This window comes from Paralichthys olivaceus, chromosome 8 (genome assembly GCF_024713975.1).
Source record: "Paralichthys olivaceus isolate ysfri-2021 chromosome 8, ASM2471397v2, whole genome shotgun sequence".
NCBI lineage: Eukaryota > Metazoa > Chordata > Actinopteri > Pleuronectiformes > Paralichthyidae > Paralichthys > Paralichthys olivaceus.
In genome coordinates, this window is record NC_091100.1 from 10,181,649 (window position 1) to 10,205,643 (window position 23,995).

At 39.7% G+C, this 23,995-nt stretch overlaps 4 protein-coding genes, 1 long non-coding RNA gene and 1 other non-coding gene across 13 annotated transcripts; 3 read left to right on the forward strand and 3 right to left on the reverse strand.

Annotated features, from left to right (window-relative positions):
- Positions 1–426: 426 nt before the first annotated feature.
- Positions 427–6,040, reverse strand: dnaja1 (DnaJ heat shock protein family (Hsp40) member A1). 4 transcript variants are annotated; one of them, XM_020100438.2, is made up of 10 exons: positions 5,715–5,759; positions 5,533–5,625; positions 4,874–5,026; positions 4,385–4,571; positions 3,896–4,000; positions 3,427–3,654; positions 3,215–3,329; positions 2,780–2,895; positions 2,436–2,536; positions 427–2,233 (listed from the first exon to the last, which is right to left on the reverse strand). In XM_020100438.2, the coding sequence occupies exons 3-10, from the start codon at positions 5,003–5,005 to the stop codon at positions 2,000–2,002; spliced, it is 1,218 nt and encodes a 405-aa protein (XP_019955997.1). In that variant the 5' UTR covers positions 5,006–5,026; positions 5,533–5,625; positions 5,715–5,759; the 3' UTR covers positions 427–1,999. The 4 variants fall into 4 exon arrangements, with proteins under 4 accessions (XP_019955997.1, XP_019955999.1, XP_019956000.1 ...); XM_020100440.2 differs by lacking the exons at positions 5,533–5,625; positions 5,715–5,759 and adding an exon at positions 5,902–6,040; XM_020100441.2 differs by lacking the exons at positions 5,533–5,625; positions 5,715–5,759 and adding an exon at positions 5,933–6,016.
- Positions 6,041–6,064: 24 nt separating this feature from the next.
- Positions 6,065–9,046, forward strand: aptx (aprataxin). 4 transcript variants are annotated; one of them, XM_020100442.2, is made up of 7 exons: positions 6,065–6,226; positions 7,056–7,102; positions 7,343–7,615; positions 7,705–7,764; positions 7,859–8,085; positions 8,430–8,533; positions 8,619–9,046. In XM_020100442.2, the coding sequence occupies exons 1-7, from the start codon at positions 6,097–6,099 to the stop codon at positions 8,771–8,773; spliced, it is 996 nt and encodes a 331-aa protein (XP_019956001.2). In that variant the 5' UTR covers positions 6,065–6,096; the 3' UTR covers positions 8,774–9,046. The 4 variants fall into 4 exon arrangements, with proteins under 4 accessions (XP_019956001.2, XP_019956003.2, XP_019956002.2 ...); XM_020100444.2 differs by having other exon boundaries at positions 7,466–7,615; XM_020100443.2 differs by lacking the exon at positions 7,056–7,102.
- A 1,592-nt stretch (positions 9,047–10,638) lies between these two features.
- Positions 10,639–10,712, reverse strand: trnai-aau (transfer RNA isoleucine (anticodon AAU)). The gene has a single exon. It is a non-coding gene; the product is annotated as a tRNA-Ile (tRNA).
- A 590-nt stretch (positions 10,713–11,302) lies between these two features.
- LOC138411259 (uncharacterized) lies at positions 11,303–13,224 on the forward strand. The gene is made up of 2 exons (XR_011243909.1): positions 11,303–11,939; positions 12,208–13,224. It is a non-coding gene; the product is annotated as an uncharacterized lncRNA (long non-coding RNA).
- scpp1 (secretory calcium-binding phosphoprotein 1) lies at positions 12,491–15,596 on the reverse strand. The gene is made up of 9 exons (XM_020100275.2): positions 15,306–15,596; positions 15,059–15,116; positions 14,613–14,660; positions 14,251–14,301; positions 14,107–14,133; positions 13,959–14,000; positions 13,777–13,818; positions 13,606–13,665; positions 12,491–13,191 (listed from the first exon to the last, which is right to left on the reverse strand). The coding sequence occupies exons 2-9, from the start codon at positions 15,110–15,112 to the stop codon at positions 12,718–12,720; spliced, it is 798 nt and encodes a 265-aa protein (XP_019955834.2). The 5' UTR covers positions 15,113–15,116; positions 15,306–15,596; the 3' UTR covers positions 12,491–12,717.
- A 2,132-nt stretch (positions 15,597–17,728) lies between these two features.
- Positions 17,729–23,496, forward strand: sparcl1 (SPARC-like 1). Of its 2 annotated transcripts, none has more exons than XM_020100273.2 (11): positions 17,729–17,901; positions 18,800–18,855; positions 18,943–19,008; positions 19,085–20,158; positions 20,665–20,773; positions 21,123–21,244; positions 21,337–21,457; positions 21,567–21,703; positions 22,190–22,338; positions 22,568–22,716; positions 22,859–23,496. In XM_020100273.2, the coding sequence occupies exons 2-11, from the start codon at positions 18,802–18,804 to the stop codon at positions 22,885–22,887; spliced, it is 2,010 nt and encodes a 669-aa protein (XP_019955832.1). In that variant the 5' UTR covers positions 17,729–17,901; positions 18,800–18,801; the 3' UTR covers positions 22,888–23,496. The 2 variants fall into 2 exon arrangements, with proteins under 2 accessions (XP_019955832.1, XP_069386827.1); XM_069530726.1 differs by lacking the exon at positions 17,729–17,901 and adding an exon at positions 18,585–18,707.
- The last annotated feature ends 499 nt before the right edge of the window (positions 23,497–23,995 follow it).

The window sequence follows — 23,995 nt, forward strand, 5'->3', positions numbered from 1 at the left end:
CTTAATTTTACAACGTTCACAACTTTTTCTCATTTCCATGTTGTCTTTAACAGCCAAGTTATTTTTGACAGTGTAGACGAGGGCTGCCATGGTTGATTGATATTTTGAGCATCACTATTAATAATGCCAAATTATCAATTCCAATAGCTTGTTGTGTCCAACTAATATTCCAAATCCAAAGCTTATTAGAGGCTGAGGCGGCTGATTAATAATCCAGATGTCAATTATCATTTTGACAAATGTATTAATAAAATAATAACTTATATTGTCAAGTGTAGTGTTGCACAGCTGGAGGTTGGCAAAATGACAATGGCACAATGTTTAATGTAATAAAACATTAATGTTATGGTTTAAAATAAAACACTTTTTATAAATATCAGATTTTTCTGGGGGGGAATCCCTCTGACATATCTTAACACCACAATATAGAAAGACCATCAAACTGCATTTAATTAGAAAACATGAACACAAACAAGTGGATCATTGGTCCTAACATGCAAACAGTCAAATTAAGACCTTGACAACACTTAAAGAGTTAAATAGCCTCAACAGTTTGACGAACCATAAGTTTGCATCTGTTTTGAAGAATTACTGTCAAACAACTGTAAGGAACCTCTGTGAGCATAGATGTGTTTTTCAATATCAAGGCAAAATTAATCAGTGAAAAAACTAAACAACAAACATGAAAAACTGCATTATCATGTCGCTTCAAGTTAAGTTATGATAAGGCTTTCAAACAGGCAAACACTTCAGAGAGGTTTCAGCTGTGCCGACTTCAAGTCCAATATGGCATTTATCATTAATATTAGAATCAAGGGGGAATAAAAAGACACTTAATAGCTTGTGGGCCGACACTAGCAAAAACCCTTTAAGAAGTTACTTGATTAAAATGTCCTATTTTAATTCCAGATTTTGGTCTGAAACCGAGATTAGAAAATGTACTGAATCTACATCTTGTAAAGATGTTAACATCACATATCTGGAAAAAAACCCTCAACATTGGTCTTATAAAAACGACAACCAAAACATCTGTCACATGTTTTTTCCTTAAGCTTAGGTGCAACTTGGCACTTGAGAAATTAAAATTAAATTATTTCAAAAATAGGAGCCTAATTATCTTGGTTATCTGTACAACAGAATTACTTTAAAATACCTAATGAAAGTCTGAGTAAAGTTATGTAGATGAACAGTTTCCTAAATCCTTTTTCAAAATAAAGTGAGTTCTATTGTCTCTGAATACCTACCCTGCCGTGTGTAGGAGCGTATGAGATGTTCCCCTTTCTACACATGTTGCAGAAACAAAAACAACCCTGGCATCACAACAATTCGACAACTAACTGCATCTCAAAAGTACAAATATTAAACAAAATGTATATATTAGTTGGAATAATCTACAATTCAGTGGCTTGAACCTAAATAGTCTCCTGCCTGAATCATTACAAACCTGTCACATTGTCAATATTGTTTAGAAAATAGCCCTTTAAAAGGGTAAAGTATCGATGCATATCCCTCTGCACCACCACAATCTGAAGATTGGGTCGACACACACATACACACAACTGATTGAACGAGTCATCAACAAGTAGTTCACAACAACTGATTTAGTAACACTATAAAAAGTGGAGGTTATTTTCAGATGAGTATTGGCCATCAATTTTAGTGGAACTGCATTAGAAGCAGTCAGTCCTTGTTTTTCTTCTGCTTCTATAAAACCAGCCCTCGGTCACAGTGTGATTGGGAAAAATATGAATTTAAACAAAGGTCCCAGAGATGACGAGGAATCAAACTCACCTGCATCCAAGTTCAGTTTAAGAACTTTAAGACTCCACTCAATAAATCTATGTATGAAAATAAATCAGGAGAATATTCGCGATTCAGCTGGAAAGAAAATGTCAGTTGTGATTTCAAGAAAAAAAAAAGTGCTCAGCTTTTCAAAAAAGGTGCTTTGCTTCAGAGATGAGGGTTTGGGTGTCTGGAATAAGAACAAGCCAGTGGCAGTTTAAGACGTCTGACACTGAACACCTCCTGGGTTGGAGTAGTCGTCCTCATCCATGTAGTAGTACTGATGGTGGTGCCGTTTTCTTTTCTCCAAGTCACAGTCCTCTAGGTCGGCGTAGATGTAGAGGTCATCGTCCATACGGTCTAGCTGCTCGGCATCCACTTTATCGGGGAGGTAGCCCTCCAGCTCCTTCAGCTTGTTCTCAGGGAGGAAGTTGGCTTGTGGGAACACCACCTCATGGAAAATAACCATGGTCACAGTTCATGACTTGACAGTTCGACATTTTAATGTACAAGTGTACAAATGCTAACTTCTTATTGTGTATGTGAGGCTGATGTTAAATGGTTTCCTTTTAATTCAACTTCTGTACAATAAAGATATTACTTAATGGAGAAAAAATATATTATATAAAGGGAATACTGAAAAGAAATCTTACTGAAAAGTGAATAATGAGGCGTCCCTTCTCAAACGGTCTGCGATATGTGGGCATCCCTTCATTCAGGACGCACTTTGTGTCACCAGGCTTAATCAATTCTCCTGGGAAAACAAATCAAACAAACACATGAGTCAAATTAATCATGAAAAACTGCAAACATTATTTTGACCCTAATCGACTAAATGATGATGGAATCTTCTACAAATCCTCGTGGCCATCAGCGACTGTCATGTAAAAGCCACAATTGAACAAAATCTAACAAATTCAAATTCAGGTGAATGATTGTAACTGTCAGAAATTGGCTCTGATCACTAAGGAGCTGAGCAGTGAATGATTTGATTTACCTGGATGTGACGTGATGAGGAGAGTTCTGTTGTCCAGTGTCTGAACTGGTTTCTTGAAACCACACAAAGCTTCAACCAGCTGTAACTCCATGGACATGGTCAGGTCCTCTCCTTTCCTGATGACGACAGCAAGAACCAGTTCAAAACTATGTGGTTTAAGTGGTGAGCTGGGTAATTTAAAAAGTGTACTGCTATGCTTAATGTAGATTGTGAAGCTTCTAATTCAAATTTAAACAGGCAGCAAAGTCAAATGTTGCCTCTAATAACGTTTTCTCATTCTACTCTCTCACCTGCATATCAGGAATTTATACCCTCTGTGTCGTATTTGGAACATTTATCACTTATCTGTCACGTTTTGCCATAAAATCACCATCATTCCACTTGCTACCACAGAAAATATCAGTGCCAGACATTTAACAAGAGAGAATGTTCAACCTGGTGAAACGTGGATGTTCTCGCTGGTCCAGGACAATGATGATATCACCAGACTCAAGTCCTGGCTCCTGATCACCCTCTCCATGGAAAACAATCTTCTGACCATCTCTCATTCCTGTTGCAATGAAATGATCAGGTGTGCTTTTAGTTTAATCTCAAACCAGCCAGAAATATATAAAATACAATTAGATTATTGTTTGCTAAAGTCTCACCTTTATCGATGTGGACCTCCAGGATCTTTTTCTGGCGCATGATCTTCCGGCCTGCACATGTTTTGCAGCGATCCTTGTGGCTGATTCTCTGTCCTTGGCCCTGACAGCTGTGGCACACTGTGGAAACTTGCTGGACCATACCTGGTAATAGCTGGTGCACGCGGACCTGCATGCCTGTGCCATGGCAGGTCATGCACATCTGCGCTGCTCCTTTCCGACTCCCTCTACCTAACAAGAAAACAAAGAAAAAGACAAGTTCAAGACTATCTTTGTGTTAGACTTATTTCAAGCTATAAACTCTGTTGGCCTGGAAAGAAAGGTCAGGGAGACTGTTGTGTTTTGTTATTGGACAAAGAGCCTTTTTATGCCCTGCCTGCATGTGCTAAGAAAGCCTGCCTGGAATACCAAACGAGTCCAGTGATGGATGCTAATGAGAGTATATAGGTACCATGTGTAGTCAAAGACGTACCTTCACATCTCTCACAGATAGTATTCTTCTGCAGGTTAAGTTTTCTTGTAGCTCCATTATGAAGATCTTCCAACGTCACTCTAATCTGATGAACAATATTCTTCCCTGGGTTGAGACAAAAACATTATATTATGAGAACAATATCATTTAATGTTGCAGTTGAAAATATTTCATTAGTTTCTTTACACTTTATGGTTTAAATTATTCATATAAATAAACCTAAACTTCTGCTACAAAGCCCAAGCTTTAAATAAAAAAAAGACTGTATAATAAATGTGATCAAGAGAATAATGATTTGAAAGATGAAACTGGGCTATAGTTGGTTTCCTCTTGGCCAAATGCATAGTCACAAATAAAAAATGATTGATGTACAAAAATAAAATGGAGAGAGAATAAAAACAGCTACAGGGAGACAAGTAAATACTGGAGGTTTGCTCAGGTTACAAAGTACAACTGAAGATCAGTGATCATTTCAATATTACAACATACCTTTTCGCTCTCTGTGCATTCGACTGCCTCCACCAAAGAACAAGTCAAAGATGTCCATAGGCGATGCAAAGCCCCCCCCACCACCACCGGTTCCTCCTTCCTTTATTGCCTTTTCACCACCACGGTCATACAACTCCCTCTTCTTGGCATCTGACAACACCTCGTACGCCTGTGAGATCTGCTTAAACTGGGACAGAATATAAACACCCATTATTTAAAAACATATACATCTTCTGGTGTTTTATATATATACACAAAAAGAAAAGAAAAAGAGAAGGCACACGCAAAAAACTGAGAAAAATCTAAAGTAATTCCAACTGAACTTGCTTACAGAAGTATTAGGTATCTGTAAAAAAAAAAAAATCTCTTCTCCAGATAACTGGTTAACTTAGAAGTTGCACAACAGCTGTTTTTACTTACTCTAACAAAACTGTGACACAACAGCAAAATACAGATGCTTATGTTATGTCCGCTATGAAAGATGCTTACCTTCTCTCCTTCTGTGGGATTTTTGTCCGGGTGATACTTCAAGGCAAGTTTGCGATAGGCTCTTTTCAGTTCATCAGGAGTAGCATTAGGTTTCACACCCAATGTGTCGTAGAAGCCAGTTTCCTTGACCATGTTTGCTTCTAACAGTAAAACCTTCAAACAGCAAAAGAATCAGTATTTCAATCGTCAGTCCTGATTACGCAATGTTACCAAAATGAAACACATTTGATAGCTTTTTAAAGCAAGACTAGAAATGCAGCACCTTCAAATGTTTAAGCATTCATACTTTTTGTTCAAACGAATAAAACATGTGCAGAGTAAGTCAACACTTAACCAAATATCAGCACATGTCAGCGACGCTGACTGCAAAATATGTTTGGATTTTCCAGGTAACTGAAAGTGAAAGCAGTTGAGAGTGAAGGCACAGGCCCTCACTGTGGGCCGATGATAGACTATGAGTGTGTAAAGAAAAGAGAAAACAGCATCGACCTTTAGAGGAGTGAGTGGACATGTCAATGAACACTAAATGTCCACCTGCGTCTCTGAGGAGGGAGTCTCCTCTCAGCATTACACTGAGGATGGACACAGTTGTCTGGGGAGTTCCTGACATCGAGAGTAACAGAAGCTTGAACATTTAAAGAAACAGCAACATTACCTACCTGTTTGCCACAGGAATTAAACTGTCTTCAATAAAATAGAGGTAATAAGGCCGAACACTTCACATATAAAGTGTAATAACAGGATGTCAGACCCTGGAGGGAACAACAAGCAGAGGGTCCGCTTGTTTCGAGAACTGATGTTAAGACTCGTATTTATCATGGAAGAATGAATCAGGGACTACCTGTTACTGAGCTCAGGCTGAAAACAAGAACGAGTCTCCACGTCCATCAGGCCCCACGTACTTTAGCACTGATAGCCCGGCTAATGCTAACGCGCTAGCTAGCCTGTTACTCTGACACCAAACACGTGAATTCAAACGAGGCGGGAGGAGAAGACAAACACGTGTCGGTGGTTTCTTCTTTTCAAACCTTAAAAGAAGTCAGTGACGAGAATCCTCACAAGTTCAACAAGCAGACTTCAGCTCGCGCTGCGACGCTTCCAGATTCTTCCGTGTGACGTCACTTTCGCGCGACCGGAGGATTCACCAAAACAAGCGTGAAGGCGCCGCCAGCGACGGGCTTTTGAACACCAGGCGGAGGAGAAGAGTTCAGTGTGATGTTAAAATGCCGGTTTGTTGGCTCGTTAGTGAAGAGAGGAGTCACAGGCCCATCCAGCTGCCCCACCTGCAGACTGTGGTCCTGGGTCGAGGTCCACAAACCACCATTAAAGACAAGAAATGCTCCCGACAGCAAGGTAACAGTACACTGACTGTGTTAGCATTGAGCTAAACACGTCACGTTAAAACAGCAGACGCTGTGAAGTCAAGTTCCATTAAACGTTGTGTGAGATTGTTTGATAGGAGAGACACTAAGTACATTTAAAACTGCAGTACTTGTACTTGTACTGGTGCCTCCATGTCACGCAGAGGATTTTACAATGACTTAAAATACAAAGCCCTGTTTCAAACCAAACTTTCCAAAACTACATTTCTTTGTTTCGTCAATGGACTGAACATTATTCAGGATTTGTCATTCAAGGTTACCTTTCATACAGGAGTTAAAATAATGAATGGGTCCATCTTGTTAAATGTAAGACTTTAACACTGTCTTATAAATAGTAATAATAATGTCAGTATATTGAATATCTTTGGTCTTCGGGTAAAATTTGGATGCAAATTATTCACAGTTTGTTTTGAGCAAATTATTAATCATGACTGACAGTGATCTTCAAGTGCAGCTCTATAATGCCACTTACATAATGAAGCATCAATAATTATATCTATTTAATATACATGAGTGTAACACTCCTAACCCTAACCTCCTGATCATGCTCCTTTAGATTCATTTTGAGCAAAAACTTTTACCATCCTCATTTACATTTATTATCTATATAGCTTCACATTTATGAATCCTAGCATCTCTGGTATTTTCTTGGGATGGAATACAGTGTTTGTTTCTTTAACATTCATTCTCATATTCTTTATGTATTTTTGTGTTTTGGAAGAAAAATAATTAATGTACATAACATTAAAAGGATTAAAAGCACATTTCAATCTGTTCAAATCGTATCTCTCCCCAACCAGTTGAATTGAAAGCAGAATGCAACAAAGGTTATGTCAAAGTTAAGCAGGTAAGACACATGTATAAATAAATATATATTTTGTTTTGTGTGAAATCAAGAAAACAATATAAATTAAATCTTATTGTGGATTTAATTGAATAACTTTAGTCCTTGCTGTTATTTTGATTATCTATTGCTAACTATTTTGGACACATTACAGAGTAATTCGTTTTTGTTCTAGTAATCGCTGAATATTCCTGCACAGGCTGTGTAACACTCAGTCTCTCATCTATATCTTTACTTCCACAGCTCGGTGTAAATCCCACCTCCGTAGACTCTGTAGTGGTGGGTGTAGACAATGAGGTCAGAATGAAGCCTGGGCAGCAGCTTCATATTGTCAATCAGCTCTATCCATATACTGTACATTTCAAGGAGGATATCACTGGTAACCCCAGTGGCACCAAAAGACCTCGGGAGTCGGCTTCAGTGGACAGAGAGAGCCAGAGAGAGGCTCCGAAAATGAAAGCAGCCACAGAGACGATCTCTGTGTCAGTTAGTCATGGAGAAGCTACACACACCAGTGTAAGAACAAAACAAGTGTGTGTCTTAATATTGCAGAGCTGGTGAATGTATGTAATAGAAAATAAACTTGTTTCCGAAATCTATCATAGGAAAGTTTTGGACATTGGAGCCAAGGTCTGAAGACGTCGATGCAAGACCCAAAGATGCAGGTAGTTATTGTAAAAAAACAGATCTACAGCTGGTGCGATGCCTACACTAGTGGATTGAGTTTACCCACCAAGTCACTGCTTCCATATTTTCTAGGTATACAAGGATGATCAAGTAGTCGTGATCAAAGACAAATACCCCAAAGCTCGCTACCACTGGCTGGTCCTCCCATGGCAGTCCATCCCCAGTCTGAAGGCGCTGCGTGGCGAGCACTGTGACCTGGTGAAACACATGCAGCAAGTTGCTGACCGGATGGTTCAGCAGTGCCCTGATTCTAGCTCACTGAGTTTCCGCACAGGGTACCATGCCATCCCGAGCATGAGGTCAGTAATAACTGCTGCTTTATCCCATTTCATGCAAATAATGCAGAGCAAAAGAAAGGGTGGGCAAAACAACCCTTCTTGAATCACATACTAAAGAGAAATAAGAAGTCATTTATTGATGATATACGAATATATCAAAACATTACCCTAAATGGCAAGAATTTGAAAATACTTAAATAGAATATACCCACTTTTAATAAATGGAAATTTATTTAAATTATTAGTACTTTCTGCTAAATGCCCAAAAAACACTGCTGTCTACAAATCCTGAAGTTCATGAGGGTGAGGATCAGCGGATACTGTATTTGATGTTGACACATTTTGTCTTTTCTCTTCTTTTGCAGTCATGTTCATCTCCATGTTATTAGCCAGGACTTTGACTCTCCTTGTTTAAAGAACAAAAAACACTGGAACTCTTTCACTACTGACTATTTCATTGAGTCTCAAGGTGAGAGTAACTCCACTCTGTTTTGAACTTTCCTCACTTCCTCACTCACATTTTACTGCAAACGTGCACTTTTTTTTATCTGCAGATGTCGTTCGGATGCTTGAAACCAGTGGAAGGGTCACAGTGAAAGAAGGCAGCAGTGAGTTGTTGAAACTTTCTCTTCGTTGTCACATGTGTCGCAGAGAGCTTCCCACTATACCAGCTCTGAAGGAACACCTGAAGTCTCACTTTCCCAGATAACAATGTTTCCACAAAGAGGACACAGTCACTCACATGTTAACGGTTCAAAACTTGATTTGTACTTGTTAATCATGAGTTCTAGTTTTGTAAAACATTCTTGTTGTATATTGTTACTTTGTGACTGTAACACAATGTACATTATCATGTCTTTAGTTCAGTTTATCATTTGTTAATGAAGATGCATGTCATTCATGCTGGATGTCATTAGACAAGTTCTGTTCCTTGTTAACTTTCAAACATGTAAATATGTTATTAAATGTTTTGTAAGAACTATATCTAAATATGTCTTTTGTTTAAAATTGAAGACAATTGTGTTCTAGTTAAACAATTTCTGCTCAACTTCAATACAGATTTCAGAAAAGCAGAAAAAGCAGTAAATTATATTTTTTATATTTATGAGCCTCCATCTGCTACAGAAATGAAAGATGAAATAAAAAGTGTTAGTTTGCTTTAGGGTCACATGTTTATATGTTTAGAGAGAGGACTTTAGTGATGTTAGTTTCTGGACCCAGCACCTGAAGATCTTACCTCAGAATTCAACTTTTTATAATAAATGTATGTTGTATGTGATGACTCAATATGATGCTGTGAAGATATCCCATCTCTTAATTTGTTATTAGTTTGACAAAGTGTTCTGTGTAGCGTCAGGTCTGCTGGTAACTTTCATCTTAAACTGAGCAGAGGTCTTATTCTTTGTTGTGAAAACACCAGTGGAGGAATTTAGGAGCTTTCACCGACAAAGTCATGAACAGTTGACTTTGTCGCCACCTGGTGTTACATTTTTATCCAAAGTTAAAAAAAAAAACAAGCTTTTGACAGCTTTGACACCCTGCTCCATAAAACATGGCCTAAGTCAAGCTAACATAAAGGTATCAGGGTAAAATGATCCAGTTAATTCTCATTAGGATAATTTGATAATTTGTGCTCATGTTATGAAATTATGACGAAATCATTATGGAGTTGAAACCATGGTCATGCCTCTCAGAGCAGAGTGTTGAACATGTGACTGCAGTTACATCAAATCCTGTCTCATGCATGTTCCTGTGTTATTTTGCTCTATAAGCCTCAATATGTTTGCTCTCTTTAATCAGTTGAACAATTAGACTTTAGACATAGAAAGTCCTATTGTCATTACACAGAATATAACAAATCTATGTTTCAATCCTGTTGGTACATTCAATCCGACCACAGTTTTAAACAGAAGAAGAAATCGATCAATATAAACATAATATACTCAATATATTGAATGACATGTATCTATATCACGATCATGTTGTAAAGTAGAGTTGTGAAGACCAACTATCGCCTGGGTCACACCAGCAGCACGTCCTGGTTGTTCACACAGACTGTGGTTCAGAGAGAGAGATACAAAAAGATAGAGAGGGAGATAGAGAGATAGAAAGAGAGAGAAATAGATAGAGAGGGAGATGGGGAGGGAGAGAGAGATAGATGGACAGGGAGATAGCTAAGAAGAGAGAGAGAGAAATAGAGAGGGAGACAGCTAGGGAGGGAGGGGGTTAGGGCGAGGGAGAAAGAGGGAGATAAAGAGCGATGGGGGGTAGAGAGAGATAGAGAGACTGCTGCTCATCACAGCTTTTGTGAAGTTTTTCCTTGTATAAAACTACTCCTGTGTACTCTGATAAACACCAGTACTCTACAGTATGCAAATATTTCTTAATGAAAATCTGTTAAAGACAAATGAATGGATTCAGTCAACACAAACGCAGGACTGTCTGTGTGTTGAAGAGGGTAGGCCTCAGGCAGTGTTGCAAACATTAATGTTCGTGTCATACTGGACCTTTTATACACAGTCTGTGAACCGGGTAAATAAAACCTTCCTCCGCCAGTGGGAAAAAAAGAACGTGTGGCCCGTACGGGGATCGAACCCGCGACCTTGGCGTTATTAGCACCACGCTCTAACCAACTGAGCTAACCGGCCATGTGATTCCCGTGAAAAGTTTTCAGATATGTCAGTGACATATAAAACTCATAGAATCCCATTACTGCTACTGTGATGAAAAACATAAAGATCCTCTGAGTCTTTATCATGAGAAACCTTCTCATGATAAAGACTCAGTATCTCATTACTATAAAAAGAGCAAGAGTACCTGGCTGCAGACAAGATGGGGATCCGTCCTCCGTGAGCGCATGCGCAGTACATGTCCGTAATTTATAATTTTTTTTAAATGGGCCAATATAGAGTTAATTTATTAAGTCTGTAAAAAGTCCCCAATTATGTACAATTGAAATAACATTTTGTTATTTTCAGGTGTTTTTATTACACTAAGTGCTACTAAGAAGGATGTATTTATTTAAATTATAAAATAGAAATTTAATAGAAATCCTATATACAATTGAAACTGAATATATACAGTGGAATGCATTGCACATTAGCCACTGAATTCCACAGATAGGAGTGAGTATTAGATGGATAATCAATATAGTAAAAATAATATCAAAGACAGAAAGTCTCCAATCTTTCCTTTCAACACTTTTTAATTGATGTGTGAAGTAGAAGTCATGATGGCGCCGCCCTGTGGAGAGATGGCCGCACAGCAGCTGGTCCAGTAGCAGCTCTGTCTCTGAACATCCGGTGAGTCCAACAGTCACTTCACTTCTTGTTCTTCTGACATTTGTTTGAGATGTTTCACTAGTGGAGGGAAAGCATGTTTTTTTGTTTGAGTTCATATTGTTCTGTATCTGAAGGATAAATGTTTGTTGATTCAACATGAAAAGTTTCTTTGTGTAGTAAACATTGTGCGACTAGGCCGACAGCCTGCTGTCACTACTGAGGATTTTAAAGTCAATGGTTGAACAACCCTTGTTGAAGAAGGGGACTCTTGTATTTTACAGAAAGCGTTATTTCACTGTGATGCATTCAACTTCTCTGGGTTTAGACAATAAAGATGAATGTTTCTGAAATGAGGAAGTAAATCAGGAAGTCACTTTGGAGGGAAACTGCAAAGGCCTCACCTCAAGGCCTCACCTGCAAAAAATAAATAAATAAAAAGTCCCAGTTCCGTTCAAACTGAAATGTTCCCGTCAGCTCTCAGCAGCCTTTTGGGAAAAGCAGCTTAGTTTTAGTCTATCAACTGAGGAAGCACAAACTGGCAGATCAGAATTTTCGACTTCTTTCACTGACTTCACTCAGATGTTCAACTTTAAGGTGAGTTTAAAATCCTTTATTTTATTTATGAATGGGATTAATTTGAGTTCTATTGTTTACAAACACAGAATTAATACAACCACTGAAAATGTGTAAAGAAGCACATTTGAAGTTGTGCACTCTGTTAGATGATTATTAAATAGATTGAATTTATCAGTGTTGATTCATGCCGATGAAACGATTGATGTAATGATTCAATAGCTTTTTACCATATGAAAAACATGACACCTTGTTTCCCTGTTCTCATTCTGCACGTATGTGATTCCAGAGCTGCACAATCCAGAGATGTTCAATTGCACTCTTGAAAACGACAGGCGGTTCGAGTGCAGTCTCTCAACCATGGCTGCTGCACTCAGCCCTCAGTCAGTATCTCATAATTATGAGAGAAAAAAGAAATATAGTGCAATTATGATGAATACATTGAAAATACTGTGTTTTCTTTCTCTTTTTAATTGAACAAAGTCTGATGTTAATTAGTAATTATTACTGCTTATGTTACTTTCCTTAACTTGGCCTGTCTAAATATATAAAAATGTGCAAGTCCCCAATACCACGGTAATAAAATTTGTTTATTATTATTTTCAAAACAAAACCAAAAAAGTAAAATGCTCGGATACATCATAATATTAGTCACACAATAAACCAGCTGCAGGTAACAGTATAAGGCCAGAAATCAACATTCAGAAGCGATGGGCAAGAGTAAACATGAGAGTCCTCAGTCAGGTCATTATGATGGTGTTGTAGTTCATAGTGGGAAAATTAAAGCAAGTGCACGTGATCATCGTCGTAGAGTCAGCTCCCTCTCGTCGTCGTCCGGCACCATCAGATTGTCCACACCGTGATGGGCGTCGTCTCCTATATCGTGGAAGAAGTACTCTTCGCTTTCACAGCTCTGGGTTCCATTCACACAGTCACTGGCTTTCATCTTCTGCACCTCGGCACTGTCGCTGGCGGTGCTGTCCTCTGTGCTCTCGCTGCTCTCGCTGGTCTCGTTGCTTTCACTGCTGCTGCTCTCGCTGGTGGAGGCCGAGGGAGCAGCGGTGGCCTCGCTGTTCTCTGTGCTTTCACTGCTGCTGGTGGGACTATCCACCAGGGGCTGGTTTAGTTGAGTGGTGTCGACCTCCTGTTTGAAAATCATGGAGGTGTGAGTGGGCTGCTGGGTGCTCAGCTGCTCCCCTTGACCCTTGACCTCTGTGCTGCTGTTGTCCTCGTCACTCAGGTCTTGCATGACGTTATAGACTTGAACCCAACTCTGATGCAGAAAAAAATAAAGAGTTACTCAACTGTAAAATCTGTTCAGTCTTTTTCTCTTCCCACAATATTCTGTCTGTAGTGAAGTGTGTAAGTTATCTTGTCTACCTCATTTTTGGTTTATCTATCATATAATCTTATCTTGTCTTATCTAACTGTTAATTTGCTAAAAACTTACTACATCAACAAAAAATAATTATTTTATGTGCCTGTTGTGTCGATTCTGATGCCCCCAAGTTACCACACACAGTTAACACAGTTATTGCAGGTTTAAATTGAAGAAATGTGATATGATTTTTTCTGTGAAGCTGCAATTTGATATGATGACGTAAATAAGTAGTAGAAACATCTCATTTTATCTAACCTTTTCGTATCTTATCTTAGCATTTTATCTTAAAGCAACAGTTTAACTCACCTTTCGTAAGTTCTCCTCACTGCTCATGCTGTTATCTCTGGTTTCAGGCATGGAGTCACTCTGTGGACAAACAGTGAATAATTTAAGCTGAGTGGAAATATTTTGCACTATGTTGTAACATTTTGAGAATAAAGTAGGTTTGGTAGAATATTAGATTTTCTTTAATCTTACCCCATCTGACTCATCTGACTGACTGTCACTCTCCTCTGAAGTCTGTTTTTTTAGGAAAAGAAACATTACATTAGACAAACTTATTTCTCCTTTCTTTATTTGAATTTTCACTTTAATTTGATATTATTATTATTATTATTGAGTAGGGTTTGTCATATGATTGATTTGCTCGTTCAACCCACCGTGTCCTCTGATGTGGATTCTAAGGATTCTGACTCTGAACTCTGCAAACAAACATAGATTGACGTCAGACACATTTTCAGCCGATCGATTATATCAGAATAATTAGATTTGTTTTTCGCAGGAAATAGAAAAATCCGAGTGACTCACTTGATTTGATGTGCTTTCTTCAGAGCTCTGCAACACAAAGGAATACAAATCCATTAAAGTGGAGCGCAGCAGTCAAACACGATGCTGAAAGTCTGCATCCAAAAGGAATCATTTCATCATGAGTGGAATAAACTTAGACAGTACCTGCTCTGAGGTGCTATTTTCAGACGATTGTGAAACAGACGCACTTTCTGTCTGGGGGAAAAAAATAAAAACAAAAGTGAGCACACACCCCAGTATGTTTAATTATACCCTTTAACTGCAGCCTCAACAATCATCACATTCATTCAAGACTCATCCATCATTTAAGAACCAAAAGCTGTTGCTGCATAAATGGTGCAGACATGGGAATTGTCTTGAGGTCGGAGGAATCGTCGAATAACCGCACCTATTGTTAGTTTTTCTGCTGACTGCAGTCAAATGATTTATGGATAAACTGTGTGGAGGTTTTGTAAAGCACAGCTCCACCATGTTGAAGAAAGGAGTTCAGATCTGACGGCACTCACCGAGTTCGAATCAAGCTCAGTTGAGTCCAGAAGGGCATTGAAAGAAATCTGTCAGAGGAAACACACACGGGTAAGAGGTGAGGACACGACTCCACAGATGGTGGATCCGTAAGATGCACATGATCTATCTCTGTGGATTTGTACATATTTTACATTTGCATTTATTTCGTGTAAAATACCTACAAATCCACATTGATTTGTTTACTTAGCTTAAAAATATCTAAATATAAGAAACAGTGCAGGACTATGATGATATTTGATATTTGTTCTGCAGACATTTATAATATTGTTTTGAGTATTGAGTATGTTAGCACTGAGCCACTATATCAATACTGAATATATTAAAAGAGTCATTTTTCAAAGTTTATAAATGTGTCCAAACGTACATCAAATTACATAAATAACATCCAGTTTCGTGAGCTTTATTTCTAGAGATTCATACTTACTGGGTTGGCAAAAACTGCTCCAATGAGGCAAAATGTTATGATGGTGACCTTCATTTTCCTGCAAACATGATAAAATAAATTTAGCAACATTGAAAAAGCTAATTCAAAGCTAGAAAAGGAAACACAAGTTTGGAGATACGATGAGAAAAGAGCTAGAAATCAGTGCATGGATAAAAAATATGAGTCATAAACAGAAAATGAGCTTTGGTGAAAACAATCAATATGTCATAATCAGCCGATAAATTACCTGTCTTTGTCTGTTGGATGGAGAGCGATGAAGGGATGAAGTTAGTCGTCCGTCAGCAGCAAACAGGAAGAGAACCCAGTGTCTGTTCACGTATGGAAGCTGGTGCTTTAGGCAGTAGAAGCGTGATGTGTGGATCTGCTGGAGGAAACTTCAACCTCCTCTGTATATAAGCAACTTCAATTAAGATGATTGCATCACTTCCTTCCGGATTTGTCTCTCTCTTTCTCTCACTCCCTCTCCCGTCGACACGCAAAAGGTGTGTTTGTTTCCGGAGAACGAGCTGAAAACATACACATGATGACACAACACACGCAAACACACACACACAGAGCTGTTTCATGCAGTCACTACATTTTCTCCACGCCCTCTCAAGTCCTTAGTGAAATATAATTCAGCATAGGAAACCATAGGGTTTGTGGCCTGTAGAAAAAACAAACTCACCCACTCAGAGGGGGAAGGACAGCCAGACAGGGACATGCCTGTTTCCGGTGTGGAAATTGATGTTTTTAATTTACTATCTAGTCACCCAACAGGTCTATTTTTAAATGTTGCGACAAGGTGCATGTGGGATGTAGAGCCTTGCTCAAGGGTAGATGCAAAATACTTGGAGAAACTTAAAAAATAAATAGAGAAAATTTACCTTTTGGCATCTTCAACAGGCTTCTGACGGTTTCAAACATTTGCATCAAGACTTAACTCACTAATGATACTTTAAACTAAAGACAAGCATGTTTTGTAACCTAACCTTCTCACCGTTACACAATGTTATTGAAAATAGGCCTTGTTCTTGGAAATAGGTTTAGAAAGCAATATAAAGACTTCTACGTTTTCCCTCCTGAGGCCCGTAACTGTTTCCTGGATGTCCTTATATGGTCAGGCCCAAAATAAGATTAGAGAATTCTTTGTTTAACCTCAGTTCGGATTCCAACCATGCAAAAGAAACGTGTAATTAGACTGGATGTTCACCAGTCTGGAGCTGTTTGCCAAAAACCACAGCTACCAGCAGTTGTAAGATCCTGCTGCAGCGATGGGGGGAGTGAGGAGACGATGATTTAGGCTTGTTGAAGCAAACAGACCGGCAGTCAGCAATGTCCTCACATTCACTCTGTAGGTTATTTTAGTTTTTAGGATGTATTAACTCTTTCAGTTGTGCATCTAAGTTATTGATTTTCTTAAACGGCAATAGATATTTACAGCAGGACTTCAAATCTGGTCCTCAAGGGCCAATGTGCTGTAGATTTTCAATTGTCTGAGCCATATGAGCCAAATATGGATTAGAAATTAGAATGGATTAGAAGTTCTATAACACGTGTGAGTGGACCTGTACAGTTTCTATAATAATTGGAGTGGCATTCAGGTCAGCGCATAGTTTTTACGCAGTCCTGCAGACAAACAAACAAACAAACCTACAGACAGAGGTGAAAGCAAAACCTGCTTGGCAAAGTTAGAAAAAACTAAACAAAAACCAATGATACAAATATTCAGTTTGTATTACCAAAAGTCACATCATGTAAATGAGGTTCAGAGTTTATGTTCAACCTGGAAATAGTTGGGAAAACAATCTCAGCGCCCCCTGGAACTATTGACCACATCACATGATCTTCATCACAAAATGGAACCGGCGTATAGTGTCATGAGATAAGTTGATTGAATTTGAGGACAGTGTGAGAGAAATAAAGGCTCCAGGTATCAACCAAACATGTTATTGTGACAGTGTTGATTGGTGATGGAGACACAAGTGGTGAAGCTAATGTGAATAAAATAAAATATTGCACCTAGTATGAATTTGTGATGCAACAAATACTATGAAAACTAAAGAAAGGAACTGTTCTTAGATCTGCCAGTCTGGATTTTGATACACCTGTGCTGCCCTCCAGAGGACAGCAGGTTGAACAGGTGGTGTTTGGATCTCTCTGGCTCTGTTGTGGCACAGACAGAGAAAACATGAGGGCAACCAATCAAACTTTGCAAATTTGAATGAACACAACAATTGAAATCCGCCATGAACACTATTTGAATTACCCTGCTGAAGAAGCTGCTGACAGAAGTTGTTACTCAGTTTCTCTGTAGCTTCAGAAACACAGACTTGTAACACAGTGACATCTAGTGGTCTATATTATGTTTTACTTGTGTCTTGAAACCATCTTTCATGTGACACACAAGTGTGATCTGATTTTATTCTGTCATAAACAAATATACATATACATATGTAATACAATTATACAGTTGTTCACGAAACAACGGCTAAAAGAGGAAAACACAACATGTATGAATGAACCCTGTTTTTTAAGTTACAAGTTTATCTTCAGTAATGAAAGTGAATTTGATTAAATCTGTCAGATGCTGTTTTTCCCCCTTTTCCTCTTTTTCATGAATAATTACCATATAGTTCTTTATATTTTTTTTCTGGCAGAACATCAAAGTGTGGGGTCCCTGCCCCCCCCCCCCCCCCGTGGCCCAAAGACACTCCCAAAGTCCAAAGTTGGCATTAGCGCCACAGACCCAGAAAAATCAGGGGCCATCTTCACAGGTTCAACACAGACACATTCTGGTGTTTGTGCTGGATTCTACTTTCTTTTGCAACAGCCAGCCTCAGGTAAAATCCTTATTACTGACACTTTTACACATGTTTGACATGACATAATGAACACAGAGTTTGATGTAAAAAAAAAAAAAAGGTTTTCGATTATATTTGTTCCACGTTAAACGACGCATGGCTTGGCAATATTGTAGCCTCTTTGGGGATGACTGCTTTTGATTCTTTTTATATGTATCAAGACATAGTGAGTATTATTCAACTGTCTACTATAATGTACCTATACTAATATTGCATGTACAGACAAACTAAAATGTTGTTTACTTACCTGTATTTTCACTTTTACATATATGTATATATATATATACCCAATATGTTGTGGAGTTTTGTGATTTGTGATATGAAATACATTCTAAATCATATTGTAGAGGAAATAGAAAATGAAATATCTGCATGTGTCCTTTGCAACATCATTAAACTAACAACTTATTATTTTCAGTGAATGTTCATACAGGCACCCCTCCCACCTGCACCCAGTTATTTGATCCACAGAGCTATTGTTCCCCCTGGCAGGCCCAGCAATGTCTGTTTTGTTTCCGTTCACACAGACAAAAAGTTTGTGGACTTAGACAAGTTTTTTCCAGTCTGGTAGCTTCTGATGTTTACTTTAGCTCTGAATGTGACTTTGAGAGAGAGAGGCGCATCTCAAAGGCCTGTTGCCGTGACAACAGTGGAGACGAATAGCCTCGGCCCTGCTTGTCATGAGCGTGTTGGCAGCATACTGATGCACTCATGTTATTTGACTTTGAAAGATGTGCCAAGTTCATGTCTTTGTTGTGACCAGTTTTGAAGTCAAGATATAATGTGTTGGTTATGATGAACTTCACGTTAATTTAAATTTCATATGATCTATTTTATATTTTTTTCTGTGCTTAAACTGTTAATTTCCATGTTTCAGGTATGAGGGCCTGCTTACTTTTCCTTTGTTTACTGGCAGCCACACTTGCCCTGTCTGTGAGTAACAAAGTTATTATTAATTCTTCAAGTAAAATGTGATATTTAAATTATTTGACCATCGTTGATCATACTTGTTTTGTCCAGGTAAAAAGTAAACATCATGGAAAACGTCGTGGATTGCATAAAATGTCACAAACAGCCAAAGAAATGGTAAAGTGGGACATCTGAAGTTTTATTTCAGTCAGATGATTTCTTTCAAATAATTATTTTCTTCTTTCTTATTAAGGATGCTCTCACAGAGGAGGCCAACAAGCCACAGATCTTACCCACTTTAGTCACATTCGAGGCCAAGAGCCAGGATCAGGAGGAAGAGGAGTTGAGCTCAGAGGGCAACGCTAATGCTAACAAGGAGGATGGAGAGATTGAGGCGACTGAGAGGAGAGATAAAAGCACTGCGGTCCTGTTGAGTGAGGAGGAGCTGGTGGACCTCCTGAAGAAAGAAGCAGCAGAGGAAGAAGTGGATGAAAGAGAGATGGAGGAAATGGAAGTGGAGTCGGACAAAGGCAAGGTGGAGTCTGGCAAGGCTGCGGAGGCCAGTCAGGATAAGGAAGAGGAGAAGTTAGAAGACAACTCGGAAGTAGGGGAAGATTACGGGAAGGTGAAGGAAGAGGAGGCGGAAGAGGAAGTGGTGGAGGAGGTGGAGAGGATGCCTCACAAGGATGAGAAGGAAGAGTCTGTTGGCAAAATGGCCGACAGAGAAGAGCAGTTGTTGGAGGAAGCAGACGGCAGCACAGAGTTGGACATCCCAGTCGATCTCGACTACGCTGCTGATAGCGGCGTCTTACAACCTCTGCAGATGATATCAGCTAAGATGGAACCCCACACTGATGACACCCAGCCTCCCTCAAAAACAGATGTTCCAGATGTCACTGAGAAAGAGGTCAGTGAGGAAGAGCTGCCCACCATCAACGAGGACTATGACCAAGACGTACAAAACACTGAGGCAGTGGACAGTGAGGAGGTGTCCGATGTGGACAAGCTGCAAGACGACAAAGAAGCTAAATCTAAAGAAATGGATCAAGACGTGAAACTGCAAGAGGCGAAGAGCAGCAGGGAGCTCGAGTCAGGGTCGAGCCGCGCCGCCGGAAAGGAGGAAGAGAGGAGCAAGAATGACAGCACGAGTCACGGCAAGGGAAAGACGAGGAAGCAGAAGAAGAACCAGAGGGCGAGGAAGCACTCTCCTCAACGAGAGGAAACACAGTCGGGACAAGAACTGAGCCAACAAGATCCTCAGGAGTCTGTCGGAAGCAGCACTGACAACACAGTGCAAAAGGCGAAGAGGAGGAGGGCGGGAAAATGGGTAAACAATCTGTACATGCACTTCCTGTTGTGGTCAGCAACTTCACTTTAGGCAGCTGTTTTTAGTAAAGAGGCTCAAAAGCCACTGCATGGTATCTAATCAGTAGATAGGAGACAGGAGGTGGTGGAGACCAGAAAAGAGCTAAAAGAAGATTAAATATGGAGTTTACATTCACCAGAAACATGGCTCCAAATGAAACATAGAGTTGCTGTGAATTTGTCCTATTTTATACTTTCACTTGTTCTCTCGTCAACCTTGTTTTGACTATCTTATCTTATAGTATATCATCTTATCTTTTCTTACCTGTTTTCTCCTCTTATCATAATAGTTTGCTTAAAGTGTTGTTTCTGATGCCCCCAAGTTACCCCAAAAAATCAGTTATTGCTTGTTCTAAATATAGAAATGTGACAGTTACGTTTGGTGCTAAGCTGCAGTTTGATATAAATAAGTGGTTGAAACATTCGTCATCTGTCCCATATCTCATGAAGTTGCACTTGCTTTTCCAGGGTCCATTGGTAGGAATGAATCCAGTGCAGATAAGAGCCACAGTGGATCTTTACCCCAGCTCCAGGCCTTCTCTCACTGGAGGCGCACATCACCCAGAATCCCCTGCAGGTCAGTTTAAATCACTGTTCGCCAAACTGACTAATGCCCTAACCCAACTGTCTCATAGGGGAATCTGCTGACTGCTAAACATTTTTGCTCAAACTTCCACATGAATGGTACCACCCTGCTTCACGGTCCTTCACTACCATAACACAGCTCTGCAGGCTTAAGGAGTGAATAAGAGAGATCAAGTTGAATTTAATCCTTGAGCAAACTCAAATGGCTGTGGAATGCAGGGGGTGATGTGTGGTGGTTAATGCTCCTCACACTGTAAAATGAAAGGAAAAAGACAATATATTATTAAAATTCAGATAAAGTATAAATTGATTGTTATTCCAGCGTTTGTCTTTCCTTCTAGATCCGTGTGGCAATTTCCGCTGCAAGCGTGGTAAGATGTGTAAACTCGACGCCGATAATAAACCAGGCTGTGTGTGTCAAGAGGCGTCACAGTGTCCTCCCAGTGTGAATGAGTTCGATCATGTGAGTATATATATATATAACCTGTTACTGGGTATAAACTGCAATCTTCAGCCACCGTTTTCATGTGATTGTGATGTTCGTGTTCCATGAAGGTTTGTGGAACAGACAACCAAACATACGATACGTCATGTGAGCTCTTTGCTAATAAATGTAACCTGGAGGGCACCAAGAGAGGGCACAAGCTTCACCTGGACTACACCGGACCATGCAAATGTGAGAAGTTACCACTGCACAGACTGAATGGTTGATCATTTCATTACAGTGTGAGAAGAAATCATTTGACCCTGCTCTTTGCGCCTCTCTCTGCCCTCCTCTCTGTCAGTGATTCCTCAGTGTGTGGACACTGAGCTGGTGCAGTTTCCTCTGCGGATGAGAGACTGGCTGAAAAACGTGCTGCTGCAGCTCTATGAGCACGACTCCATGTCCCCTGGCTTCCTCACCCCCAAACAACGTTTTAGAGTAAGTCACAGTGATGAAAATCAGGCTCATTAACATTATTGCCAAAGCCAAGGAGGTTATGTTCTCACCAGTGCCTCTTGGTCTGCTGATTGGTTTAGGTTTTAGCAGGATTGTGTCAAAAATACTGAACTGATTTCCACCAAACTTGGTGGAGGGATGGGGCCAGAGTCTGGAAAGACCCCATTACATTACATTTTGGAGCAGTTGTGCATTAAGAGACAGATCCACTAATAATAATACACTCAAGGTCACCTTACATCAGATAACATCAACAGCAATAAATCATACAATCATCATAAAACATACAGTCAACAGCAAAAGTGACACAATATAATTATTAAGGAGTTAGAGTGAGTTATGTTATGTTATTTTAAACTACTGCAAAATTCAACTGCAATTTGTTGTTTCTGTATCCAATGAATTTGTCAGTGAGTGAGTAAATCTATACTTCAGGTAAATCACTCTGCGTTGTCCTGTTTTCTGTAGGTGAAGAAAATCTTTGAGAGCGAGAGGCGTCTTCATGCTGGTGATCACTCGGTTGAGCTTCTTGCTCAGGACTTCGAGAAGAACTACAACATGTACATTTACCCAGTGCACTGGCAGTTTGCTCAACTCGACCAGCACCCGTCTGACAGGTTCACCTTCCCATTCCTCCTCGTCCCCTACTCTACTTATAATTATTAAAGAATTAAATTCACATTGCAAAATGTTCATAGAATTATTAATATAGACAATTTAAACTGGAAGACAGATCTTATCACACCTATTGACAAATATTAAACAAACCCCTGGGGTCAAATCATAAAAACGTGGTTACGGTCTGATTACAAAGATGAAAGTCTGACAATGTTTTGCTCTGTGCAGAGTGTTGTCCCACTCGGAGCTGGCCCCGCTCAGGGTCCCTCTGGTGCCGATGGAGCACTGCACCTCCCGCTTCTTCCAGGAGTGTGACGCTGACAAGGACAAGCAGGTGTCCTTTAAAGAGTGGACTTCCTGCTTTGGCATCAAGAGCGGTGAGAGCAGCAGCATCATTGACTTGTTCACACAGATACCTCAGAAATATTATAAAGTCAGGCTGTACATTTGTTTTGTGGGGAACCTTCTTTTATGTACTTATTTTAATGTACCTTTAAACTCAATGTATTCTCTCCACAGAGGACATGGATGCCAACCTGCTTTTCTGAGCTTCGTCTTAAACATCATCTGCTGCACGAGCCTGAGGAGGCTCTTCTGACAGAGCAGAATGAGAGAGAGAGGGAGAGAGAGAGAGAGAGAGAGAGAGAGAGACGCCTCCGTGAACCACTCAGCTCCTTTTATTTTGTCAGGTCGAAATGTTAAGATTCTGACACGCATGACATAAACTCTTTTACCTCCTGCTATATAGAGAGCAAGTGTTGGTCCTCAGTGCTGTTATTTTGGGTCAGGCTAAGGTTGTGTAGTTGTACTGGGGTTTAGACTCAGCTGCCTTTTAGAGTATAAGAGTCGTGTTTATCCAGAAACTGTTTTCTAATGCATTCCGAACATGGGGAGAAGTTTACAACAGCTGACTGGTAGAAAAGGTCTTGTACAGTTTAAAGTGCAAGGCCTCATAAGAACTTTGGTTAGTATGTTAGAGTGATTAAGTGCAGAATTACTCTTTAATTCAAAGTTAAGTTGAATCCCATGCCTTGGTGTTGTGCTAGTAAATGTAAATCAATGTGTGTTGCTTAACTTAGTAGCAAAATCTGTAAATGTTTGTCTTTTTCACTGTATCTCTGATTAAAGCTTTATGGACAGCAGAGGTCTTCACAGTATCACCCTGTTGTTAGTGTTAATGATTCTTAACAGTCCTGAAATAAAGTTATTCGTATTCATCATTCCATCATTGGTGGAACGCACCCAAACCCCCCAGGGACACATCGGTTTACGCTTTAATATCATTCGTTTTCCTGACAAGGACATGACAATACCACCTCATGGTTAAGAGAATGATGGCCACTGATACCTGGTTTGGGTTTGCCACATAATCCTGAAAAATGGCCCTCTGTAGGGAAACAAAGCAAAAAATAGCCTGCAGCACGGTCATGATGATTACAGGGACTTGTTGTTATGAGATAAAGTGCAGGACTCTGATTGGACGTCTCCTCACAGAATCTGATGCTCTCTATATAAGTGAGCAGAGAAGCAGTGTTGCACCTGTAGACTGCTGTCACTGAGATAAAACATGTTCTGCTTACTGTGGGTGATCTTCCAGGCCTGGGCTGTTGTGGTGGAGGGTGGTGTGTCCTCAGGGAGTGCTGAGGCTAACGGGGG

Bases quoted from the DNA above. Each gene is read 5' to 3' on its own strand.
- scpp1 (XM_020100275.2), bottom strand. From the start codon at position 15,112: ATGAAGGTCACCATCATAACATTTTGCCTCATTGGAGCAGTTTTTGCC. The intron at 14,302-14,612 runs GTGAGTGCCGTC...TTTTTCCCCCAG, and splicing joins CTGAGCTTGATTCGAACTCG to ACAGAAAGTGCGTCTGTTTC. The intron at 13,666-13,776 runs GTAAGATTAAAG...GTTTGTCCACAG, and splicing joins AGTCAGATGAGTCAGATGGG to AGTGACTCCATGCCTGAAAC.
- aptx (XM_020100442.2), top strand. From the start codon at position 6,097: ATGCCGGTTTGTTGGCTCGTTAGTGAAGAGAGGAGTCACAGGCCCATC. The intron at 6,227-7,055 runs GTAACAGTACAC...CTCCCCAACCAG, and splicing joins GAAATGCTCCCGACAGCAAG to TTGAATTGAAAGCAGAATGC. The intron at 7,103-7,342 runs GTAAGACACATG...TTACTTCCACAG, and splicing joins GTTATGTCAAAGTTAAGCAG to CTCGGTGTAAATCCCACCTC.
- dnaja1 (XM_020100440.2), bottom strand. From the start codon at position 5,005: ATGGTCAAGGAAACTGGCTTCTACGACACATTGGGTGTGAAACCTAAT. The intron at 3,330-3,426 runs GTGAGACTTTAG...TCATTGCAACAG, and splicing joins GGAGGTCCACATCGATAAAG to GAATGAGAGATGGTCAGAAG. The intron at 2,537-2,779 runs GTAAATCAAATC...TTGTTTTCCCAG, and splicing joins CCTCATCACGTCACATCCAG to GAGAATTGATTAAGCCTGGT.
- sparcl1 (XM_069530726.1), top strand. The intron at 21,245-21,336 runs GTGAGTATATAT...TGTTCCATGAAG, and splicing joins GTGTGAATGAGTTCGATCAT to GTTTGTGGAACAGACAACCA. The intron at 22,339-22,567 runs GTTCACCTTCCC...TGCTCTGTGCAG, and splicing joins GACCAGCACCCGTCTGACAG to AGTGTTGTCCCACTCGGAGC.